Source organism: Anopheles nili, chromosome 2, assembly GCF_943737925.1.
Source record: "Anopheles nili chromosome 2, idAnoNiliSN_F5_01, whole genome shotgun sequence".
In the NCBI taxonomy this organism is placed as follows: Eukaryota; Metazoa; Arthropoda; class Insecta; order Diptera; family Culicidae; genus Anopheles; species Anopheles nili.
Window position 1 is genome coordinate 36553806 of NC_071291.1, and position 24443 is coordinate 36578248.

At 46.6% G+C, this 24443-nt stretch overlaps 3 protein-coding genes across 3 annotated transcripts in view; 1 reads left to right on the forward strand and 2 right to left on the reverse strand.

The window, feature by feature from the left end:
- The first annotated feature begins 175 nt into the window (after positions 1-175).
- Positions 176-24443, forward strand: part of LOC128721409 (RNA helicase aquarius) — a 39280-nt gene continuing 15012 nt past the window's right edge. Inside the window, exons 1-2 of the mRNA XM_053815161.1 lie at positions 176-256; positions 334-1152. Of these exons, the coding sequence (XP_053671136.1) occupies positions 176-256; positions 334-1152 (900 nt within the window). The remainder of the gene's footprint in view (positions 257-333; positions 1153-24443) is intronic.
- LOC128721410 (probable G-protein coupled receptor Mth-like 5) lies at positions 2244-5753 on the reverse strand. The gene is made up of 3 exons (XM_053815162.1): positions 5519-5753; positions 3500-3627; positions 2244-3419 (listed from the first exon to the last, which is right to left on the reverse strand). Exons 1-3 carry the CDS (start codon positions 5682-5684, stop codon positions 2244-2246), a joined length of 1470 nt encoding a protein of 489 aa, XP_053671137.1. The 5' UTR covers positions 5685-5753.
- LOC128721411 (G-protein coupled receptor Mth2-like) lies at positions 17310-22617 on the reverse strand. Its single transcript, XM_053815163.1, has 6 exons — positions 21918-22617; positions 21498-21796; positions 18772-18850; positions 18534-18679; positions 17977-18399; positions 17310-17880 (listed from the first exon to the last, which is right to left on the reverse strand). The coding sequence occupies exons 1-6, from the start codon at positions 22217-22219 to the stop codon at positions 17843-17845; spliced, it is 1287 nt and encodes a 428-aa protein (XP_053671138.1). The 5' UTR covers positions 22220-22617; the 3' UTR covers positions 17310-17842.

Genomic DNA, 24443 nt, shown 5'->3' on the forward strand with positions numbered 1-24443 from the left:
CCAACATCCTTTAAAATCGGAACTGTCAAACCGCGAGATGCAGTTTGTTTTGATTTCGCAGCGCGTTGGTTTCCCTAGTTTTCGTCTAAACCGGCCGGTAGAACATATTTTACGAATTATATCAGCTATTGCGACGAATATTTCGCCCTATTGATCAGCTTTCGCTTCATGCAACATGGCACCACAGGACGAAACGCAGTCGGTATTAAAAGGAGCGATTACAATTTCTCAAATCAACGCCGATGAAATAACATTCGTGAGTAACCATGCAACTTATAGCCGGGATGAGTATGAATCGTTAATATTATCTATGCCTAATCCACTTTTCCTTAGCTTGCCAATCGCTTTTGGGCACCGGACACATCCGCTAGTCACGAGCCGTTCAGTCCTCGAATAATAGAGGATATTTATCGTAAGGAGATATGTGACGCTCGGCATTCGTTGCGACGAATTATGATGCTGGAATTTAGCCAGTACCTGGAAAACTACCTGTGGCCCAACTTTTCGGGTGAAAAATCAACTCGTGCTCATCTGATGTCGATAGTGGCGATGGTGAATGAAAAATTTCGCGAAAAAGTGGAAGTGTGGAAAGTGTTTGAAAAGAATAGTGAGCGTTTTGGTGAATTTTTCCAGCGCGTGTTGGAAGCGTGCGTCGAAGAGGGCTCTATAACGTCGCCCATCATGCGGGAACAAACGGCACTTCTGGTGTTTCTGAACCACTGCTTCAACAGCATGGAAGTGGAGATATGCCGCAACCAGGCGAAGCGGCTCGTATCGCTGGCCATGTGGAGCTGCCTGCAACCGAAACGACGTGAGCAGGAGCTGAATCAAATACCCGAGTGGCGCAAGTTTTGGAAAAAGCTGCAGAAACGCGAGAACTCGGAAAGGAAAGCCACGCTGAGTTGGGAGCGCCATTTTTTGCAGAATTTAATGATTAAATTCATACGCATTCTCGAAAGCATTCCGATAGAGGGGCCAGTCTGTGAAGAAACGGTGCGTTACTGTGAAAGGTTCATAGAGTTTCTGATCGATTTGGAAGCGTTGTTACCTACCAGACGCTTTTTCAACACCGTTATGGATGATTGTCACGTTGTTGTGCGCTGTTCCATTTCGTCGCTTGTTTGTCGAGAAGAAGGAAATTTGTTCGCCCAGGTGAGTAGATTACATTGATTGGTAGACATTTTTGTATTTGGGTATGTTACTGATTGTTGACAAAGTCTAGCTCCGTTAGCATCCAAATTGTGCTGATTTTTACAAGCCGTTGGTCGTAGTAGATAACGTTGTGTACAAGGTCGTTGTAGATAAATTCTCGGTATAGCCCGAGCCATTCCGTTAATTGCTGGCCAGCGAATAATGCATGTATGCCAAATTGCATGCATGCAATAATAAATGAAAAACATCGTTGTGTCGAATCAAAATTTACCAGCTCAATCATGTAATTGATATGTTTCACTTCAATGGTCAGTGAAAAATATCATAAACTAGTGGTTCTATTGATGTATATCGTATTCATTACGCCAATAGCCTTGTACGATGTCTTTTTTACCATTTTATTTTCATACGAAAGAGATTTGATTGATACGCACGCTTGGTTATCCTAACTTGTTTATCTCATATCCAGAATCGGTAAGCCACTGTCGGTTATTTTGAAGTACAACTGCGGTAGTTAAATTAAGTAATTATCGTACTTTTACAAATACTTTGTCGTTTCGCTTTATCTACACACTAATTTCGAGTTGAGGAATTGTATTCACGTCAAAGACCTTACGCAGCTTCGAAGGCTTGCAACCGCCTTTCTGTACTCGTTGTGCGAAAAAAGCCATTTGTTAAATTTTATGACTGAGGAAGTAGTCGCAAAAATTGCGCCTACAAGACTATACTTACTATCTAAACCTAACCTATACATGCAACTGAAGATGATTTGTATCCCTGGAAGTATGGTTGAATTCATATTCGTCCTTTTATCCTTCCTAATAAAAGCCTAATTAGATGACAATTTCTTCAGACTATCGATGAACGATGCAATACATTCTTCTCTCGATTACTCTTGCTCACTGAGATTCCTTTTTATTTTCCGCGTGTGCTGTCTAACTATCCAGCTATCGGATATTGGAAGAATTTTGCCTTGAGATTCTCGGTGCACTTGGAAGTTGAAATCAAATATCACGCCACGGAATGAGAACTCTCTCTCTCTCTCTCTCTCTCTCTCTCTCTCTGGCCATGTTTTGTTGTCTAGGCCTGTCCTAGTAATCACCTCCGTTCATATAAGTCATCTCGTCGCCCCATTCGGTGGTTTGTGGTGCTTGGTCTCGGAAGCACGATTTTACCAGGAATGTGACATGTTTCTGGCGTAGCACGCAGATGTACAGAATGCAGGGAGCCTGCAACGCGTTTGCGATAATGTGCATGTACAGCAGCCCGTCGTAATGCAGCCACGACAGGATGAGGAAGAGCCACGCCACACTCATGGTGGCAAAGATGAGCGTAAACATGACGAAGCTGCACCGTAGCTTATGGTGAATTCGACCGTACGTATGCATGCGGTTGATGAATCGTAATGTCGTGACGAAGAAGAAAATGTTCACGATGATAATGAACGCTATGGGCATGAAAAACACGGCAATTCCTAGCCAGCTGATGTTGTCTTGGCCCTCGAAAACGCTTTCTCCCCCCAGGTGGTGCTGGTTTTCACTGGCTCCGCTGCTGGTGTTGCCACCACTGCCGGGAAGATCGAGGAAGAAGTGCGCAAACACTGCGATGGCCGCCATTGTTCCCGTGCAGCCCCAGGCGTAGCCCGAGTACCAGCAGTACTTGCGACCATCGCTGACGCGCAGGAAGACGTTGCGTGTTCGGAACATCTTCCAGATGTAGTAGCCCATCGCGTTCAACCAGAAGAACGCACCAAGCATGCTGACGTAGAAGAACAGATCCGCGATGAGAAAGCTCACGTGGTTGCTGAATTCGGTGAAGATGCGCACGAGATCGGCCGCCTGGCTTACGATCAGGCACATCGTGATCGTCGTCACCATGTTGCCGACGAGGTCGCGTAACGTCGGCAGGACAAAATAGATTATTGCCACGACCAGAAGAATAATGATCGCCAATCCGTGGCAGATCGGGTTGATGATCTTGCGCAGCATTACGTCGCTGTCGGTCCAATGGATGTCCTCTTTAGGCGAGCACACCTTCGCTATCAGGCCCTCCATCAGTTCTCCACCATCCCCGCCGCTGCCGATGGCACGGTCCATGCAGTATAGACCCGGCGAGTAGTCGTACTTGAGCAACGGCACGTTATTGTCTCCGCCATCGACGTAGTCTTCGTCTAGGTAGCTTCCAACGTTGTCCCGAGTGGAACTCTGATGGCGCAGAATGGCATGTCGCAGCTGCCCGTCCGGGAAAAGATTCAATTTGTCGTAGCTCTGGAAATGTTGGGAAAATCGAACAAAATGTTGAATGTATTTGATGCGTTCGCATGAACTGTGTTCTCATCTATACCTACATCGTGATACTCGTAAATGTTGAACTTTTGCTTCGTTCCGCAATCCGGCAGACCAATGATGAAACGATAATTATCAACTTGCACGTTTCGCTCACCTTTTCGTCCGGTAAATTCTGGCTTCCACACGGCTGAAAACAGGAAAGGATGAAAATAAAAGCAAAAAAAAACTGAAAATTCTTTTCCAGCAATTTGTGCGAATTGCACATAGCAACGAGCTTCGTGCACGTATACGGAGTAGTCCTGATTCTCTATTTTCTGTGCTGTCACGTACGACAGGGCTTTCCATGGCCGGTCAGGTGTATTACATTGCATGATCTCTCTTTTGCTGCACTTAACTTGCACTATTGAATGTTGAGATGTATTTTTTTTTTTCGTTTTTTCCCTAACATTACAACATCAGCGCGTGTCCTCGCTTTTACTCGTTTTTTATCCCTCTTTTGTAAGGACCATCCATTGCGAATGAAATGTTTCATTCAAGTGCTGAATGGGAAAAGAAACGAGTTTTCCTGCAAGTGGTCGATAGGTATCGCTTTCTCGTTTGAAACCATCATACCCATCGAACCCAAGGAAAGGGATCCTTTCAATAGAAACCGTACGACTGACCGGTGGAATCGATTATGGATCCCCGACGCAATCAAGCGCTGGTTAGCCAGGTGAAATGAGATTTTGATTTTACCTCGCGGTGTTGGTGTGAGGTAATATTTTCCGAATATTATCTCGGATGGGATCGGAAGCTGCCGAAAGAATTGGCTTTATCACTTTTGAAGATTCAAAGAACCCATGCTGCTGTCCGCTGCTATCCGATGAATATACGCTTTTATAAACCTTTCGGCTTTCGCGAGCTTATATTTGTCCGGCTTGATCGATACGCAAATTCATCTCGAAAAACGATACTGCAAGCTAATCGTTGATTTTCGGTTGAATTCTCGTAGACAACAAAATCATAATTCAAAGATCTTGCCACTAGTGGTGAACATTTTGATTGATGAATCAACAAGCTGGAAGGGCCTTCGGTACGTTTCCGCTGGATTTCACCGATCTTTCATCCTTGAGAATTTCAGCACGGATACTAGGATAGCATAATGATGATATCGAGATAATGATACCGCGGGGGGAAAAGAACTGGCAATGAAATAAATTCCCATCCATTTAACGAGAAATGCTTGAGCTCGGAATACAGGTTTGGTCCTTGGGTGAGTGTTGGCGAATATCTCTCAATCATAGAAATGTGCCCTATTTATCCTTTTGCTATCGTTGGAGCACAAGCTTTTTGAGCTTTTTTTTTCGTTTTTCGCCCAAGACGAAGCACAACACCGAGTGCACCGAATTGGAAGCGAGAAGCAAACAATCGGAAAATAATCCTCATTCTTTGATGATTTCTGGTGAAATGATATTTTGATAACGTTGTCGTGGGCGTAGGACTTATGGGGTTGCATCTAGCGCACTAACAAGGAAATGTTCGTCGAGAAGAAATTTACTTTCATTACTTTGCTGCTAAATTAAAATTAAACGCTCTTACAGCAACGTGCTCTTGTAAGGCTAAAGACAATTGGTTGTGCAAGTAAAGACGTAGAAAAAAACAGCCTTTTATTATAGTTCAAACCCAACCCTCTTTCTGCCCGAACGAACCAAGGATCGTTGGAAGGAATTTGCCACTGGCTAACTTTTAATTTGATACTAACTTGATCGAAACATAAAGGCTTTTTAAATGAAAAGAAAGGGCATGTGGGTTCAGGCTTCCAGGCACAGTGTCCCTATAGAAGAAGGCATGCATATGACAGGGGACTGGCTAGATTTCCCTCGGATCTAAATTGAGTGCCATTAAACAAAACGGTCCCTCGGAATGTGCCATCCTCTGCCCGAAATAACATGCAGGGCGTTTTAAAAACTAATTACTTTGCCATTCCCGCACCGCAAGCTGCTCTCTTTCGCTATAGGACCCTTTTCCGAACTTAAACCGTACTACAAGCCCGACGGATGGTGGCACATAGCCATGAACATTTGGAAGGAAGTACTCACTAGCGTTGACCGTGGTGGCGACCGTACACTTTCCATCGTACACGACTTCGAATTTCTCGCAACACTTGTTTATCCGCACCGACGTCGTCGTCGTCGTCGAATTTGCCAACCCTACCACACACAGGGCGATAATGGCAAGGACAGTGTCAGCCGTTGAGGGTGCCATTTTCCCGCGCCAACGGGTGGGGGGTTTGTTAAAGACGGTGAAATTCTGGGTGCCGGCTGACAACGTAGAGTTCTCTTAGCAGAACGTCTCTAGAGGTTTCTCAGGGGGGAGGCGGTGCGAAGATGCTTGAAGCGGATTGCAAACCCAAACTCGTCGTCTCTTCGGAACGTCGTCGGGTGTTAGCTGTTGAGTGTCTTCATTGCTTTCGTTCCACGGCTGGAACAAAAAAGAAAAAATGGAAGAGTTTGTGTTTGCCTTAGTTAAAACAATAACGATTTAACACGATTTCTTTAAGTAAACGTTCTAGATGCTGGTTCGGTACAAACGACCACTCGGTTACTCGGTTACTAAAGCCACCACGATACTCGAGACAATGTTCAGATTTGTTTGCACCGAGCTGAGTCCCGCGACGACGTATCATAACGATGGAAATCTTGATTTATTTCTTCCTCCCCCAGCGCGCCGAGAATCGTACGTCAAGCAGTTTAATGATGTGAAGCCCACCCTTATTATTAGCACGCCGTTTGTGTGAGAGCGAGGAAGCACAATTTTCACTTCCACTTGTGCCTCTGAAAAACAAACATCAGGAGCGTCTTTTGCATTCAGTTCTCTTGTACAGAAAGCCGGCTACTAAATGTGGCTGTGGGTAGATTTTGTGCGGATCATCGTTGCGATCGGGACGCAGGATCGCAGCAAAGACAAACAGACAACTCATTAAAAGGCACGTAGTCCGTCGTCTCCGTTTTGCCGATGCAAAAATTCCACAGCATTCACACGCATGCCTTCACAGAACAGAACCAACCCAAAAACCTCGCGATGCGTGAGGGATGCTTTTGCATAACGCCTCGGAACTGGCAGCACCAGTAACTGTCTCTTGAAAAAGGGCACCCTCGACGGGCTGGTGAGATATGGTGGTGCTGTCTTTTCACCGGCTTTTTACGGTGCGGAGCAATTTCTCATTTATTTATGCTTTTCCCCGGGGGTAAGCAAAAAGCCACCTCGGGCTCGTCCGCACAGCTATAGCTACTATTCCCAGAACCATCTCGTCCCCGTCTTTGGTCGGTGGTGTCGTCAGCCACATCATCTTCTTGTGGTCGGTGGATGTGTGTGTGTGTGTGTGATGAGGATGTGGTGTCGTCTTATTCGTCTCTTACTCCTGTCGTCACCCGCCACTCATCGTTTTCGCTGAACCACACCCTCGCGCCTGGCGTGGAGAAACAAATTGCGATCATTATGGAATAAGTGATTCACATTATCATCGCCATCAAAATAAGATGCGGTTTTTTGGGGGGAAACGAGCAGGCTTGAAGAATTTACTCGGTGGTCCATGGCTTCGGGGACGAATTTGTGTTCTTTACAAAGCCATGCCCGTGATTGCACGTCGATTTCGCTAATAGGAATAAAGACGGCGGATTTGTGCTGATCTCGATTAAGCCGTTTGAGCAGTAGCGGATGGTGATGGCGCATTATAAACCGTGCACCCTTAATGCATGGCTTGATGTGACGTGGGGATTCGTACAATATTTTTGCGCTTGAGACCGATGAAGAGATCGACCGTTCGGTATGTTCCGAATACAATCGAATCTCGTCCCAACATTCGTGCAAAACGCATGGATAAATTGGAAAACATTTTCCAGGACCTAGTGGACGTGCTTTAATTTGGTAAACGTTGACGTTTACCAGCTCGTCATTGATCATTGAAGTGGCGTTTTGGGAACGAATGGTCGCTTACAAAACAAACTTGCGACGAATTAGCAATAATTAAACGCTTTTACGTGCGCTCTCTCTGCTCTGCTCAAGAGGCGTCTGATTGTAGTGCATTTTGAAAGGATCTTCACATCGGTTGGATTTACTTTGGTTAGTGCAAAATCAAATATCATACGTACACGCACCAACTTGGCAAATTCAAACAAGCATCTTGACTAGATGGAACCCAGTCTGGCCGGGTGGGACTTGCTCGTCATCGTTAGCTTGGCCCGGCCGTGTGCGTGTTCGCTCATCTAAATACGGTCCCCTTCCTTCACAATTCGTGGCCGTTCGCGGCATCCGGAAGGATTCTTGGCGGTTGAGCATTCGTGTCTTGCATGCGACCACACTTGAGTTTGGTACAGGCTGATGAGAAACGCATTTGTTGGTCTGCTCGCCTATTTCAGTGGTGGTTATGTGAAGGATGATTATTCAAAGGAAAAGGGCAAACCCTCCCTAGACGTGGAGGGCCACAGTGATTAGTTATTTATGTTCCAGCTCGGGCGTTCGCAGAAACGGCTCCTGAATATCGTGGACTATTAATTATATGGTTCATTTTACGCTTCTCGCTCCGGAACTGGCTCGTTTAGGCTGCTCCGACGCATCATGATGAGCGGCGGTTACGTAATTTGATGACGTTCCCTTTATCCTTCTTTTGTCAGAGTGGATGGTTTGTTTTCTCGTTTTTTTTTGCGCACAGAAACCGATATCTACTAGCAGTTTGGCTCCCGCCGCGACTCTTCGTTCCGAAGCTGGTCCTTTACCGGCTTGGCTGAAAATATTCAGTTCGAACCGTTATTTATTCCGCTTCCCAAACATGGAATCAGTGCATGCCTGGCAATCGAAATTCCACCCCACAGACCCTGCTATTGGTGGTGGTGTCATTCGCCCCATTCTTAATTCGACCGTTTTTATTATTTTGTGGTCCCTTCGATTACAGCTTCTGCAGCAGCGTCTTCGTCTCTGGGCTGCATGCTTTTGGCATTTCTTTTCTTTTATCTTTCGCACCGATTGACCGGTATCTACGATACACGGGTTGGGTTTCCAACGGTTCGTTGCGGACCCGAAAGAGATGCGTACGTGATGATAAGAACCGCACCGATGTCGTCACCGAGCCACGGTATCAACGACAACCGACCGGGGAGGACCTGACACTTTTGAAGGATCAAGAAACGCACCAAGAAGAAACCTGGTGTCCCAGTGACGACGCCTTGTGAAGGGACATTCCCAAGGGGGTCTCTGGCATAAGGCGGACGTGGCGGTGAGCCAATGGTGGGTTTTTCCATCGAGGGTCTGTCCTGATAAGGTTCGAACAAGTACCAGTCGGCTGGTCGGGAAACCCGGCAGTTAATAATAACAGTAACCGGTGACCTGCTTCGATTGGGATGCCGGATGCTTTTCACAAATACTTATCGTACCCTCCTCGGGGGGGAACGTTCTTTACTATCCGGCAATGCGAACGATACTTTGCCGATAGCAACTTGAGTCTGGGTCGGGAATTAAGAAGCTTTCGTGCAAAAGGACAACCGCTCAAGTCTTGTCTGCTCGAAATTGGTAGCCCAAAAATTTCGCATGAAAATTGTGTTGGTTTTTGGCCAGCGGTTTATTTCAAGTGTTAAACAGAGCAACGCGCAGCCCTCGGGGGAGACTTGTTTGATCTGACAGGAGGAAAATGCAAATGAGGTTTCCCATAAATGTTGAAACATTAATATTCATCTCTCTGCATTGCTCATATTGATACGCCTCCTCCGGACTCCGGAAAGTAGAACGCATCTAGGTCGGTGTATTGATTCTCAAGCTGCCTGGAGCATGGAGAAGCTGCCGGTATCATAAATTCTAAGTGATTTTTATCGTTTTGCTTTTTTTTTGTTACTTGCTGCACATCTCGGAACGAGACACGCATAAAACACACACACCGCATCGCGGGACATCCTAGTCGGCAGTGGGAAGAGCAATAATCTTCCTGGTCTTTTATAAATGGTGAACGTTTTAGGTGGCTGTTTTTTTTTCTCTCTCTCTCTCTCTCTCTCTCTCTCTCTTTACTTAGGGCAAACCTTTCCAGCACGCCTAGAAGCTTTTACGCACGACCTACGCAAAAATGCCGAGCGTGTTATGCTTAGAATTCCGGGCACTAGCACGTGTGTCCTTTCTATTTTTTCGAGCCTGATGAAGATTAATTGTCGCCGGTTTGTTCTCCCCATACGTGGGGGTCCTTCGTGCTGCTGCGTGCCGTGATTATGTGCGCTGTCGTCAAGAGGCAGCTGCTCTAGTGGACATAATTGGTAATGGTGACCGGAAGGAAGAATACTTTCCACCGACATTCGACCTCCATGTGGGTCACCCCAAAAATAGCGCTTGCCTTTCGTGGGCATAACTTTGTTCGCCAACACTAGAAGTAAGTCCATCTTCAGAAGTCTCCGGGAGTGTCGTGGGTCGAATGGGTACACTACTCTTTCCAATGCAGACGTACTTCTCTCCCCCAAAGCCTCTGTAACAAATGCAAACATTGTGCGGATCTGCTGGTGCGCGCGAGGTGCACTCATAAAAAGCAACGGCCTGAATAAAGCCACATATAGAGCCATTTGCATGCAAAAGCAGCCACGGAATGGGTATTGTATGGAGCCGTCATCTATGAAGTTTTCCATCACCACACGGTCCTGTGGCCCTAGGGTGGCCCACAAAAGCGGCACAGCTAACGAACATTTTGTTTGCGGACGTCTTTTTTTTTCGTCTTTGCCTCCCTTCATTGGGTTGATGATTTGGAAAATGCGCTTATCATTTGGGCCCAAGCACGCGCCGAGGTCGAGGAGAGCGATCGCTTTCGTTCTCATGTCATGATATTTAGATAGACTCCGGTTATCGGAACGAACGCACACGGGGAGGGTTAGTATTGATTTTGCATTTTGTGAAAAATTTCGCTACATCAAACAAGCAGAGGGCGTCTTTGTCGCTTTTCCACCGACGATCTTCATTGGTGTCGCGCTTTTCTGCTACGTGAAAATTCGCGGTTGCAACCGATCGGTACGACTCACAGCTTTTTTTACCCGGATTTGGGCGCGTTGCGTGGCCACGTGATCTCACGCATGCAAAAGGGACTGGCTCCAGCCGCACCCCGATTGGCCTCGTTTCGCGAAAGTGCGCCATGAAATTTTTTTGTTTCCCCAACGAAAAACAGGAAACCGTTTCCTTTCAGAACCGGCAGCGCTGGTAAAGCCTCTCGTCCTCGACATGGGATATTTTACGTCCTTTTGGACGCCAAATCGTGACTCCACCCACGGAATGTGCGCTCTTTTTTGATGTAAAAAAAATAAAAGACGAACCATAACGAAAGGTGGAAATTAGATTGTGCTCTGCTTTTCTTTTCCACGTTCTCCAGCAGCGCGCTTCCGGAAGGGAGACCTCTCACATATTTTATCCCTAGCAAAATAAAAATGGTGTCGCGTGTGCGAGCTTTGTGCCATTCCTTCTCTTCCACCCACCCACCATCCGGGGTCGATTGATGGGGGACTGCCGCTTTTGGGAGAGCAACCTTTTTTTTCGCCATACTCTAGCAACCATTCTAACGTACTTAAAGAAGCTGTTCCACCGTTGGGTGCCTAGACAGGCTGAAGATTTAATGTAATAACGGGCGGAAAAATAACAATCTCATGCGCTGGAAGCAGGAAAAGCCTCCGGTCGGTGGTACGCTTGCATTTGCGCGTGTGTCTTTGTACCGAATAGTTGGGAACTGAGGGACCAGAGCTGCTTCATTACCATGTGCTGGCAACGCGCTCCGTAATAGCTAGCATCGGCACAATTTATTTTGCTTTACGGCGACCAAACACACCGACTGACTCTCGGTGGTGCTGGTTTTTCATTCCATCCTGCGGCTGCTCAGCAGCACCTTTTCATCAGTACCATTTGTTGTTAGGTCACGCCGCATCACCGCGGATATGGCGCTTTTTTTCATTCTCTTTTTTTCTCCTTTTCCGGTCCTGCAAGAGGTAGAAAAGGTGTGTGGCGGTGGTTGGTGGTGTTTGTTTGCGTTTTTATTTGCATCCCCCCGGTTGAATCACGGGACGACTGCACGTGACTGTGGGAGGGCGATATTTACGTTGGTTTTGCCCTCGTTGTTTGCTACCGATCACCCTCCGGTTCTGATCCTGTTTCCAGGTGAAAGTAGAGCGCTGTGTTCCGTCTGGGTGCCGTGCCATTATTACTTGAAGTTATGTCACGCACTTGATAACGCTCGCCAGATTATATTACATTCCCATTCCCGTCGGTGGGGTTATTCGGCGAACCAGCCAGCAGGTGAAATGTCCGCGTGCACAGACTTTACGTCAGGTTTTGTTTTGGCGCTTATTTTAGTCATCGACGGTGTGTTTTTGAATGTATATTTTCTTCAAGTTATGATATATTTCGAATATATTTTGTAAAAGTCCTTTCTACCTGTATCATAAATCAGCATTATAACATACATACAAGGTATGCAAAACATATATACAATAGCGCGAAAAACATAACAAGAAAAAACCATCCGCCAGAAAGTATAAATTATAAAAATTTTGTAAAAAAACGGGGGATTATAGTCGCATTTAGTAGCCTTCCTCTTACTGTCAGAGTATATGTTCTCAAAACGGGTTAGCAGACGGGAAGGAGCACCAAAAAGTGTAACATATATAGCGCAAATAAGAGAAAATTGGTTTACGGTCTGCTTTTTTGCATGCGAAAGAGAGGGCGGTTACCCAAACCCGGTAGATGCGGAAGCGCATATGTGCGGTATATTTGTGTATTTATCAAAGCCGCAGGGCGAACACGGCAGCACCCGAAATTACTTCGCTTTTGCTTTTGCCTTCTGTCCTTTGTCAGCGTACTCTTTCTGGTTTTTGAGCAAAAGGAACCTGCCAACCGCAGCTGGAAAAGTTGGTCGGGGTGCCTTTTTTTTTGCTGTCGTCGAGATATGGGGTGTGCAAATAACGAGGGTTCTATTTCCATTTTCATCTAACGCACGGCGGTAGCGCTGTTTGCGTGCGATCATTTAAAAACTTTTTCGTTGTTTGCTTCTTCCATTCGAAAAGCATTCGCGTTTTGCCTTTTATCGTAAAGTCAGGAGTATCTCATGAGCTCGAAGGGGTAATCTGCAATTCAAAAGCCAAAAAGTAGACGATAGTGCTTGGTACTAAACTTGCAATTGACTTTTTATGAAAGAGCCCATCAACAGTGCCATCTCACAGGCCGGTATAAACAGCCGGAGTGAGATGAATGCAAAGTTATTAGTCAGTTTGTCTCATTCGGCTAGTAACGAGCAGTTTGTTGTAAAAACATGAGTCATTGTAGGAGGCATCAGTTCGATAATAGATTTAATTATGAATTCTCTCTAGCCTAAGATCATTTGCTCTATTATGACTCATACATAACATGATATTTTCCATTGGAATCATGTGAATTCCTTCTACATTATGAACATACACTTCACAAGAAGAAATATATTTATATATATATATATATATATATATATATATATATATATATATATATATATATATATATATATATATATATATATAACTGAATATAGGATCAATCAATATGAATTGTTTATACATTTTTTGCAAATGTAAAAGTTCGTTTTTAATAATATCTTTAAGAAACAACTCATTTTTCTTTTGAAATTTTTACTAAACGTGGAATAGCTTTTCATACAGAATTGGCGACAAGGTAGAATATCTTCAATAAATTTACCATCGTTGCCAGCTTTTTCGATTGCCTCAAGGGCGTCAGCTGTATTGGTAGTTCTTAAAAGAAGCCATTTTAGGGCTTCGTAGAACCACAAAAATGTACTCAGTCTGGCATAAAATCCCGTGTCCTACGTACGATGACAATAAACAGAGGAATGAAAGAGGAAGTTCATAAATGTTGTACACTTGTGAGAGGCCCACGAACAGATTTTTCCACAAGAAATAGCTCGAAAATGCATCTCTCGCCAACAATATCTTTTTACATCGTTTTTGGTCCCCCTACCATATCTATTGCCAAGAAAAAAAATGTCGCTCGGAACCCGTAACCGGAAGCGCAACGTTCTTCAGCGTCACCATGACATCCTACCGATCGAGGAATGGAGCATGCGAGGATGGCTTCTGGTTTTCCTCACACCCGTGTTCGGTCAGTGTTGAAAGGCGTATATACAAAAAGGAGAATTTCCATTTTGCTTCCGATTTTGGACCCGATGCACATAAGGTATTTCGTGCATCATCGTATCCTCCTATCAGAGATCCATCCTAGGGTTTATGTAAACACATTGAAAGGATTTTCCGTGTAATAAACGTCACCGGTTTTATGTTACGGTGCGTTTATACTTTCCATGGCCTGCTGTGGCGACTTGTGTGCATGGAGTCGCGTGTATTATAACAATAGAATAGCTATTATGCATTATTGTAGGTATTATTATGGGAAAATCCTTGGACAAACGCGCTAGACAAGGGTCGTGGGCACAAATTGATTGTTGCTGTGGAACCAATAACGAGATCGATTGCCGGCGATGATATTGCGACGACTTGTCGTGATTGTCGCCAGTCACTAAATCGTTACTGACGTTTTGTTTTGGATCCGCTCGTGAGCGATGAATCGTTCGCGCGGGTGGCCGGCTACGTTCAGCAAATGGGCATGACGTCATGACTCACGCTGGTAAACACAAGCGGAACCGGTTCGGTATTAAACATTAATGCGTCATCTGCACCTGGAACACTGGCAGGTGTGCGGTGGGGATTGGATTCACAAATAACGAAAAAAATAAGAAACAGCTGCAACATGTGCGTTGGTTGGCGAGATTGAATCACGCACTCAGCCTGGGATGTAACTCGTTACGTGTATGTGTTTTTGCACTGGACCGTGCAATTCCATCGAAGAGCAAACACGAATAACCTGCCGACTTCCTGTCTCGTGCTTCACTCTACCGCAGTCACTAGATGTGGTGAGGCACACCTACACTTGGGGTTTTCTTGCCATGGATATTTTTGTGCCATTTTATAACCCTTCCACACCGGATATGTCACCCATCATCGTCGGATTTGAGGATTTTTTTGCTGTGCTGTTGCCATTGTTTGAAGCACTACTGTGTCGTTTACAGATTTTTTTAGCATAATTGATTTTTCTCTTCACACAAACCGGCGCACTGGAGCATATTTTTTGATTCCCTTAAGCTCTCACATCACACCCAGCGCTATCCCCCCTCCACCGTATACACCTGACCCACAGGCGCACGCAGGCAGGCACCGTGGCGTGCGCCTTCATTATGCGTTTCCTTTCCAAAAAACCAGATGCCACACAAAACCACAGCACTGTGAAAAAGCGAGGAAAAACCGGTGCCTCGAAACCCACTTTAAGCATCGCTGTTGCGCGCACCTTCGCCTGGGTGGCCAAGCTAGACGCGATCGCTCTCTTTCCGGCACACGAACACCATACCCGGGGGGAAGCCGTCGTCCACGTCGTTATGTCTTCGCTAACCGCTCCTGGTGTGTGCCGTGTTATAGTTTTTGGCGTTTTTGTTTTAGCTTTATTTGGGTTGCTTTTTTTGTGGAAAATATATTTTTTTTCGTAGCCGAAAAGTAGAATATACGACCGTTTTAGTACCACCAAGCACGGAATCCGTCCCAACACCAACCCACCGGTGGAGAATGAAACGGTCTTGGCTCACTGCCTGTGACGTGCGTTTGTTCACTGTTCGTTGACTGCGCGAAAAATGCTGCGTCGGTTATATGGTCTCGGATATGACTATAATATAAATGCTAGAGAAATGGCCGTTCTTTCTCACCGGCAAGCAGCACGATTTAGGCGTCAACACACACGAACAAAATTTTGTTGAACTCGCGACCGAGCATACGCCTCACCAATTATTACCATCCGATCGCTGCGCTTGTTTTCTCGAAACTGACGTTTGCATGGCGTTGCGAACGGCGCTCAGCGGTTAGCGACGGCGTACAAAAACCGAACGCGTACGCACTGACGTTTCGCGTGACGTTTCTAGATGACTTTTGTTCTCCGCGCTGTGACATTCAGCGGGCAAAGTTCTTTTTCAAATGAGTAAAGGCGTGAAACACTCGATAGACACAGCCGTTACACAGCCGAGCTAATCATTACAATCAGAGGCGTTGAATATACTTTTTACGACCGGTTTTATCAGAAACCAAATTTACTGCAAAAGCCAAGCCAAGCAATGCGTTGTTTTGTATTGTTTTATCAGTGTTCTTAAAGTAGGTGGTTGGGCATGGTACAACGGCGACAGAACACTTGAAGTATGCGTAATCCACCGGGGTTTGTTGTATTTTTAACACCCGTCATCGGCTTCCAATGTCGGTACTTTTACTTAAGTGGATTATACAGGATTTAAAGTACATTATCCCCAAGCTGTCGCTTTACGATTGTGCTTTAACACGCTAAAGGCACCGCAAAACACGGGGTGCGCTTCGATAATCTCCAATTCAGGTATTTTCCCCACCAGTGCAATTATCGGTGATGCCTTTGCTATAAAATGGGGCTGTTTTTCTATCACCGCTTATGTTCAATCAACATACGGTTTACATTAATAATGTTTCTGGACTAGCATGCATATGGTGGCGTTGGTTTCAGCACAGCATTAATGTATAGTTTACGTATTACATTGAACTGAATCAAACGTGTGTGAATATGTATCATAGTAGAATACTAGCGTTTTAATATCGATAATCGATCTCTATCAAGTGAGCGGAAGTATGATGTTTATTTTACAATAACCTTCATGCTTGATTGAACTGCTTGAATAGCTTTTTTTTTATAAGCTGTTTGTGAAGTTAATTGCATTTGTTGGTTTGTCAAAGCTCGATTGTTGGTTGATGAAATTAAAATCACAAACCGTTTGAAATGCACTTGATTTGCTCATTATCATTATTCAACAATGTTTGCGTTTCACGCTGGTTCTTATTGCAATGCATTGTGAAGGATATCGTATTGCTCGTATGCATAATTGCATTGTACAATGGGACGAATTGATTAATTAGTTTCAGCCACCTGCCATGTTTCAGACACTCAATATTGAGTATTATTTCCACTATTATGTGGAGTCTCAGCTCAGGGAAGCATGTGCACGTAATTCGTATATTATTTGAAACAGTTTAGTAAACAAAATTCGTGATTAAATTCAGAAAACTTCTCCTACTACTCAATTTTATCAATATTTCTGCATTACTTACCACTGGTGTGCTGGATAGATATTGCCGGTACTTACAGTTGAAAAAACAAATTTGAGATTATCCAGACGATGAAAGAATGTAATGTAATACGCGCTGTACGGTTATTGTCGCCTGCTGGTGCCGTGGAATGCAGAATGCAATGCAATAATATCATTCAAAGCACCATGGGCATTGTTTCCGTTCAATTCAAGCTAGAAGGTGAATGCGAGAACCATCGCGCTCGTGTCCTGCGGAAGAGAGATACAAACGCTGGAATGCCGTTTACGTGTAATTGAAATAGCATTATTGCGCAGCGCCTAAATCAGGATTAGCTGACAGAGCAAACGTTCGGGCACGTCGGGCAACCGGGAAACCAACACCAAACTCCCCCATTTGCCACGATTGTGTAATCCAATCCCGTTCGCTGCGATGTGAACATGTGTGATGTTACTGCGGGCTGAAAATTTGCCTGACTTTTCGGGAAATTTTCGACACGGCTATGCCGTTGCCGCTTGTTAGCTACCCTGTTTTCCTGCGGCATTGTTGTGCAATGGTGCCGGAAGCAATAATATTGATGCCAACACACGGCCACGCTTTTGCGTCGAGTGTTTGTTTGCTAAATAATGGCGTCGAGCGGGTTCTTCTGGTCTGTGATATGAAAGGATAATATCGGCATGGAAATGGCGGTATTGGCGCGCGTAAGTGGGTTTTCAAATTTTATTGTTTCAAACTTTTGGCCGCGTGTAAATTCATCAACAGACTTGGTCTGCCACCGCACACAGTGCGACGCGCGTCCCAAGGCAGCAGTAGCAAAGTAGATAAGAGTGGGTAACTTCTGTCGCAATTGCCATAACCACCGTATCGCCATTATGTGTGTATAGTATAAATTCTTTCGACTTCGATATTACTCCTAACGCTAATGTAACCTATCCGTAACAAATTGTGCGTAACGCGGGGGCCCATTCGACCCCAAACGGAACCACGATATAAAGTGTCCCTTTTCACGCTCCTCGAAGGACTCTCGTTGCGAAACCGCTCGTAGCAAAGGTAGTTTGATGGAGGCGCGGACGGGCTGATCGCCCTCCCTGAAGGGACTATCTTTCTCCCGTTCTCTGTCGCGGAGAGGGTGTGTTACTGTCCGGGTGTGACCCAACGTGCAAACGAGGTCACACGATATCTGAGAACCGAGATGAAGTCAGCGGTTTGCGCGATGCCACCGGGTGTGGCTGTTTACTTGATGATAAGGTCGTACTTTCCCGTATCGCGACCTGCGTGATGGAAACGATAAAGAAAAATCGTGATGATGGGACCACCGTCATCTCCGGTTTCACCCACCCGGGGTCCCCAAAACACCCGCCTCTTACCTTCGTCGTGCAGGTGCTCCTGCTCGTCGTCCTTCAGCTCGGCCCAGTGAGCCGGAGTCCTCATGCAGAACAACCGACGGTTGGCCAGCTCGCGCTTAATACGCTGCCGCCAGACGATCAGCACGAAGAAGATGAGCACCCCGTGCAGGCAGTTGATGGCATCGACCACGATCCAGAACCAGGACTGCGGCACCAGGTCCTTGTTCATGTGGAACGACAGGATCTCGAACACCCAGATGAGCCCGGACAGCAGGAACAGCTTCAGGTACAGCATGCACTTGTACCGGAGCGACTTCTGCCGGTCGGGGCTGATGTCATCTCCGCTCGCGTGCAGATGGAAGCTCGTCCAGCCGAACAGGAAAATGTTGATGCTCAGCATTACGCTCAGCGGCAGGTAGACGAAGTATGACTGCTCTCGTTCGGCTGCGTGAAAATTGCGGGAAAAGCAAAGGTTGTGGGTGGTTTGAAGTGACGTGACGCTTTGGCAGCAAACCCTCCTCTCCCCGGAAGCAATTCCATTAGACGGTGGGAGGGAATGCCGGTGGATGGAAACTCACTTCGGAACCAGCAGGAATCTTCCCCGAGCGTCGGATACCGGGTGTTGTAGATGTAGACCATCGTCGTCAGAGTGACGGCGACCGTGCCTGCGTAGATATGGTTCAGGACGTACCAGGACCGTTCCTTGATCTTCCACCGACGGGCGCTGCATGAGAAAGGGAAGCGCGTTGAATGGCAAAAACCGATTAATCGATGAAAAGCTCCAGTCGCGCGCTCGTGGGTTCCTACGGTACTTACACCGTCAATTTCCATACGTTAGCCATGACCATGTTCAACCATGCGAAGTAGCTGATGAGGAAGAAGTACATCAGGAAGCCTGCAAAGAAGCGGAATTTACGGAACGAACCGTTAGAATGGCATCGTCTAACGCAAAATGTGTCCCACTGGCAACGCGCGAACCGGCAGAATTGCCAGCGGGTCAGGGAAATCGTTGTGGGAAGCCCCATGGAATGCTCCCCAGGAAAACCTTGGACACAAGCCGGCTAGAGATGAAAATTAGCGTTGTGGCCTCATTATCCTTAGATCTGTTTTCACGGTCCTGTGAACGTGCGGTTTAGCTAGTAGCCGGTGGTTGGGGAGAAGGACATGACTGAGAACAAATAGGGAAAGACCACCGCGACCGTGACCGGCGTTTCGGTGACCGAAATGTGGCTTTTGCTGCTGTGTCTTTCGCTATTTCGGTATTTTTTTTTTGATTTTGCTGTTGCCTTTGGAGGAAGCATTTTCGTAGTTCGGCTCCGAGTTCGCAGGAAACATTCTTGCGATGCTCCTTTTTTCTTCCCTTGAAAGCCGCGATTCCGTCTCCGGGTGGTTAGCTAAGCGTCCCGGAGCTGGAGGACGGAATTATTGGATTTGCGGAGGCCTAATGCCGACATCCGCCTTACGCGGCCGGTGTCCTTAAATCCATCAAATCTCCCATCGCCATCTCGCGCCGGTCGCGTTCTTGAACGATCTGAGCAAAATGCGTCAGCACGACACTAGGTCCTTGCATCCTTGGCCAGGCCAGCCGGTTCAACCGGGGATAACGATAAGCTCGAACGCGACACAGGGTAGTGCGACTGCCAAGGGCAATCAAATTTTATCAGCACCGCATCAGGCTGGGTCCGTGGGGAAAGTTTTTTAATCTCAACACGACACTTCGAATGTAGTCGCACTTTTCCGGCATTTTCCAGCGTGTACGGCGAAAGTGAAATTTTCTTATCCGGCCGGTTTCCAAGAATCGGCGGGTTTTTGTCACCTTTTCATCCATCTCTCTGCCGACCAGTTGATGGCGACCAGTTGATGGTGACCTTTTTTCTTTTCTTTTTCGCTTTTGATTTTCTATGCCCGCTGGTCGCGACGTCCATCACGTTCTCATTCTCATTAGCATGCTAATTATATTCTACGCATTGGCCCTTTCGTCACCTCCACGACGTGGCACCGATTCGTATTTTGTGCGGGTGTTTTTGTGTTCTTTTTTCGTTCGTTCCCTGCTCCAATCTAATTTTACCAACTTCCGTCGACCTTTTCGTCGATTCCGTACGCACAATGAATGCGATCGACCGGTATCTTAACCTTCCGTGTGGTGTGGGATCGATACGCGTTTGCCGGTGAAGCTCCTTCATCCAGCCTTTCGTTGGGGACAATTGGATCGATCGGAAGAACAGAGGGCATATGTTCATGTTGGTGGTTGAAGGTGGTTAAATTTTCCCATCGACTCCCAGCTCGAACGGCGGGGTACATCGGTGAAAGGGTGGAGTTAATTAATTTACCCACCACAACCTAGGCGCGCAACAAGGCGCCTCCATTCGTCGTGGTTCGTGTTGGAATGCGAAATTCTCGATTTCGTTCGATGGACGTGCAAGAAGGTGTCTGGCATTTGGCCAGGATGAGTCGTTTGTCGTGGCGGTGAGATCTGTGTAATGGCATTTTTGTTGTTTGCATAACAAACCACGCTCAGCGCGAAGGATAATTTAATCACTGGTTTTCGTTTTTGCCATTTCCGCCGAATCCGGCCTGGAACAAGGTGATGGTTCGGTGCAGGGTTATCGCGGGATAATTACACGATACGGCTCGTGGAGCAATTACAGTTTTTCCTATGAAAGCAACGAAAGATGTGGCATGCCAGAGACACCAACAGATACCAACAAATAGGAACGATTATAATGAGTAGTTCATCACATGCTGATTGACAGTATTGTTCATTTCACTGTAACGTTTGCTTGTGATCGATTTCTGTGGCAAGTTGAACAAAACCATCGTGACCGTCGTGTTTTGTACATTTTCGTGCACTTTTGCACTTTTAAAACACCCTTGATTTTTCCTTCGTCAAGAGCTTCACTGCGTTGGAAGGCAACCCCTGCACTGTGTATTTAAAAGTCGTCCTAATTCACTTGTCCAGCAATCAACGACCAGTCGAGACGGTCGATTCGGAACGGAAATCGAATTGCAAATCAACCCGATCTGGTCCGCGCCACTACCGACCAGCTGTCGAGCCGTCATCATGCAATTTGACAGCAAATCCCCCTAGCGCGGACTCATTCGTCCGTTGCGTCCAGCAGCTTCCGTTCAATCGATTGCGGATCAAATTACCGAGAATGATTGCATTCCTACGAACCCACCAACAGTGCACGCTGACGATCGATTCGAATCGGTGGTGGAAAAGCAAATCGACCGATCAGCGGATCCGTGGAAAAATAAGAGAGAGAGAAAGAGAGAGAGTGAAATGCAGGAGTGCATTCGAAAACGGCGTTATGCCTCCGGAGGCACCACTGCAGTGCACTTCTGGCGCATGCATGATGGAGCTTTCAATTAACCGCATCGAAGGGGCGCATTGGTTGATGGAGCGTGTGAAAAACTTTCCCAGAAATTAATCCACCCCTCGAGACGCGTCGTTCGGGCGCGGAATTGGTTTCCGTTCCGAAATTGGCGCCTCTTTCGCGCAGTTGGCTGGCGTGGGGTTTTTCTTTCCCCCAAACTCTTACCGATGACCTTGCAGAAGAGCGTTTGCGACAGGGACATCCACAGCTGAATAATGCTGAGCAGGAACATGAACACCGCCAGGCAGGCGACCGCGGCCGAGGTCACTTTGTCCTGCGTTTCCCGCAGGTCCGGAATGATGTAGTAGATGTAGAGCGTGACGAGCAGGAAGAAGACGGAGACCAGCATCATGATGCCCTTGCTGACGAACATGGTGGAAAACGTTTCCATGTGTTCCATGTTGAAGCACACCACAAACACCGATTGCAATCGGTCATCCTCCGTCGTCTGGCCAAGGCAGAACCTGTGGAGAAAACCGAAGTGAAACCGAGAGCTGAGTGTACTGCGAGTCCTTGCGTCCTTTTTTCCGCCCCTCCCCTCGTCGGAATTTCCCCCGAGGGTTCGAGCGTCGCGGAAGTACTTACTCGTTCGGTTGGATCCGGAAATAACCGTCAACCAACATGCCAGCTTCGTCGACGTATATCTCCTGTTCGACCTCGCGGAAGATCATGTACCTGTGGGTGCAGTTGAGAGGTATTTCCGTCGAGTAATTACCGTCCGTGCGGATGCACCGCTGCTCCTTGCCATCGACACCGTACGACTCCTGGCAGCATTGGGAGGCTTTCGCGTCGTGTGTCGTTATGAATTTTCCCACCACACCGCTTCCCAGGATCAGCACGCACCCAATCAACAGGAGGAGGGTGGTTTTGTCACCCAAGAGCGTCATTTTTTTTCTTCTCTCGCAACACTTTGCACCAGCAACACTTCACACTAATGCCGCCTGCTTCATTAACACCGGCCGTCCAAATCGCCGACCAGCCAGTTGCCAGTTTTATTTGCGCACTTTCGCTTTGTTCGGGTTGGTTGCTTTTTACGCCACACTTTTAGCACTTTTTAAACCACCCACTCACCAGTCGCCGGTCGCCACCATTTTTGCTCCACTTCCGGTGTGCTTCCGTCACTTCCGGTTTGTGTGAGATTCCAGCTGCAATCTGGTTCCGTCGTTGCGCGTGTGATTGCATCCACACTGGAGGCGACTGAGAATGCAAACGAAATGAATGGCGGAGGAAATGCAATTGCAATAAGAAAAGGCCCCTTCGCACTGTGTGTTGCATGCACTGAAGAACGGAAACGGGATGCACTTGGCTAATGCATTAACGCTGCTTGCACACAGCAGTGCCCGTGGGGAACCGTTTAAAGTGTGCTGTGGTTCCGTTCCGCTCCAACGATTTCCGGTCGGTTGTTTGAGCAGCTTGACAGAGTGAGAAAGATTGTGTGAGTCTGGTGAGATGGGGTCTGACGGTTTGACGCAGGAATACGGTAGCACACCAGACGGTTCTGCACCTTTTCTTGTCTTCACTGGGGAAGCCCTGGGGCTTTTTCTGGTAAGCCGGCGACACGGCTAATGCTAGCCGTATCAAAAATATTGTTAATTCATTAACTCAACCAGTGGTCTACGGATTGGACTCCGCTCGGTGTTGTGAGTGTGTGCAATGGCGGAAAGGGGTTTTTTTGTTAGTTCTGCTTCCAACAGCACGGGGGGAAATGAAGACACCCGGAAAAGTCGGTTGGAAAGAAGGAAGGAACCGCCGTTCTTTCGCAAAAAGGAATTTAATTAATGGTAGGTAACAGCCTCGGAACACCTTGGCAGAGGTGGTGGTGTTTAGCAGAGGCTGATCGATGCCATGTACACGCTGTGGCTTGCTACTTGGAGCAAGAAGGATGAGTCTACTTAACAAAAAAAAAGAAACACAAACCTCGCGGTTCGCTGGTTCGTGTGGGGTTGGGCAGTGCAAAAAGAGACGGGAGGATCTGCTCGGCGGATTCTTTGCGCACAAAGTTGTTTAAGTTATGCCTCTCGATGGCTTCTTGCCGTGGGAGGTAGCAGATTGCTCGATGAATTACAATTTTGTTAGAGTTTTATATACACAAAGCAGTGGATTTGAAAAAAAAGGACACTGATGCCTAGCCTAACTGATGTCGGAAGAGATTGAAAAAAAAGCTTCGAACATCAAACCGGGTTTTGCTAGGCATGAGAGAACAGAACACAATGTGTTGTACTCGTTTCGCAATTAATCAAGCGGGATTTAAAGGTTTAAGCTCATTGAATCGTACTTCAGTCGAGCTGGTAGACGGAATCGATATTAATTACGGCTTTATGCATTAAATTACAGTTCAGTTAACGTTCGCTTGTTTCGTATTTTTTGCATGAACGTGAATGTGTATAAATTTGCTTGATTCACTTTCAAATACCATATACCATTCCGTGTAGTACGATGGAGGGGTTGCTCACTGAAGTTGAACCGTGGGGGTTATGCTGCTACCATTCACTCAGTGTTTGATGAGCGCTTTGATTGAATTTATGATAACTTATGGCTGTCCCAGAAAAAAACATGATCTTCATAGGTTGTGGAGTGATTAGTTTTATCCATAAATCGATCTATCGGAGTTGATCCTCTCTAGAAGCGCTGTGAGTTATTTAATGTCAATATCATGGCTCAATGCTCTACCATGTGACGGTGTTTTATAAACCTATCCGCGTACATGCAGCTACTTAAGGTCTTACAGAGGTATTTAGAGTCCCAATTCCTCAGGAGAATCGCGTTTCTCGCAATTGCTTCGAAATCCTCCCCCCAAACGGGCTTCTCGTTTTGCTGCTCCATCCAGCCCGGCGATGGAGTTTGTTATTTTGGTCTCGAACAAATCCACACAAACTCTTGGCATTCGACGATACCAACGGCCACTTCCGGTTCGCGCAACACGGCTGGTGCATGGTGCTGTGCGAGGCAACGAGAGGTTTATCCGTGATATAATAAGAAAGTTATTTGCGCTCGGTGGTGGAATTTATTCCGAGCTTTTCTCTCGAACCGCCGGTTGGCCGGTTTCAACGGAATCCCGGCACGTGGGTGTGAAGTTTTCCACGAGAGCAAAAGATTGGCTGCACCGGCGAG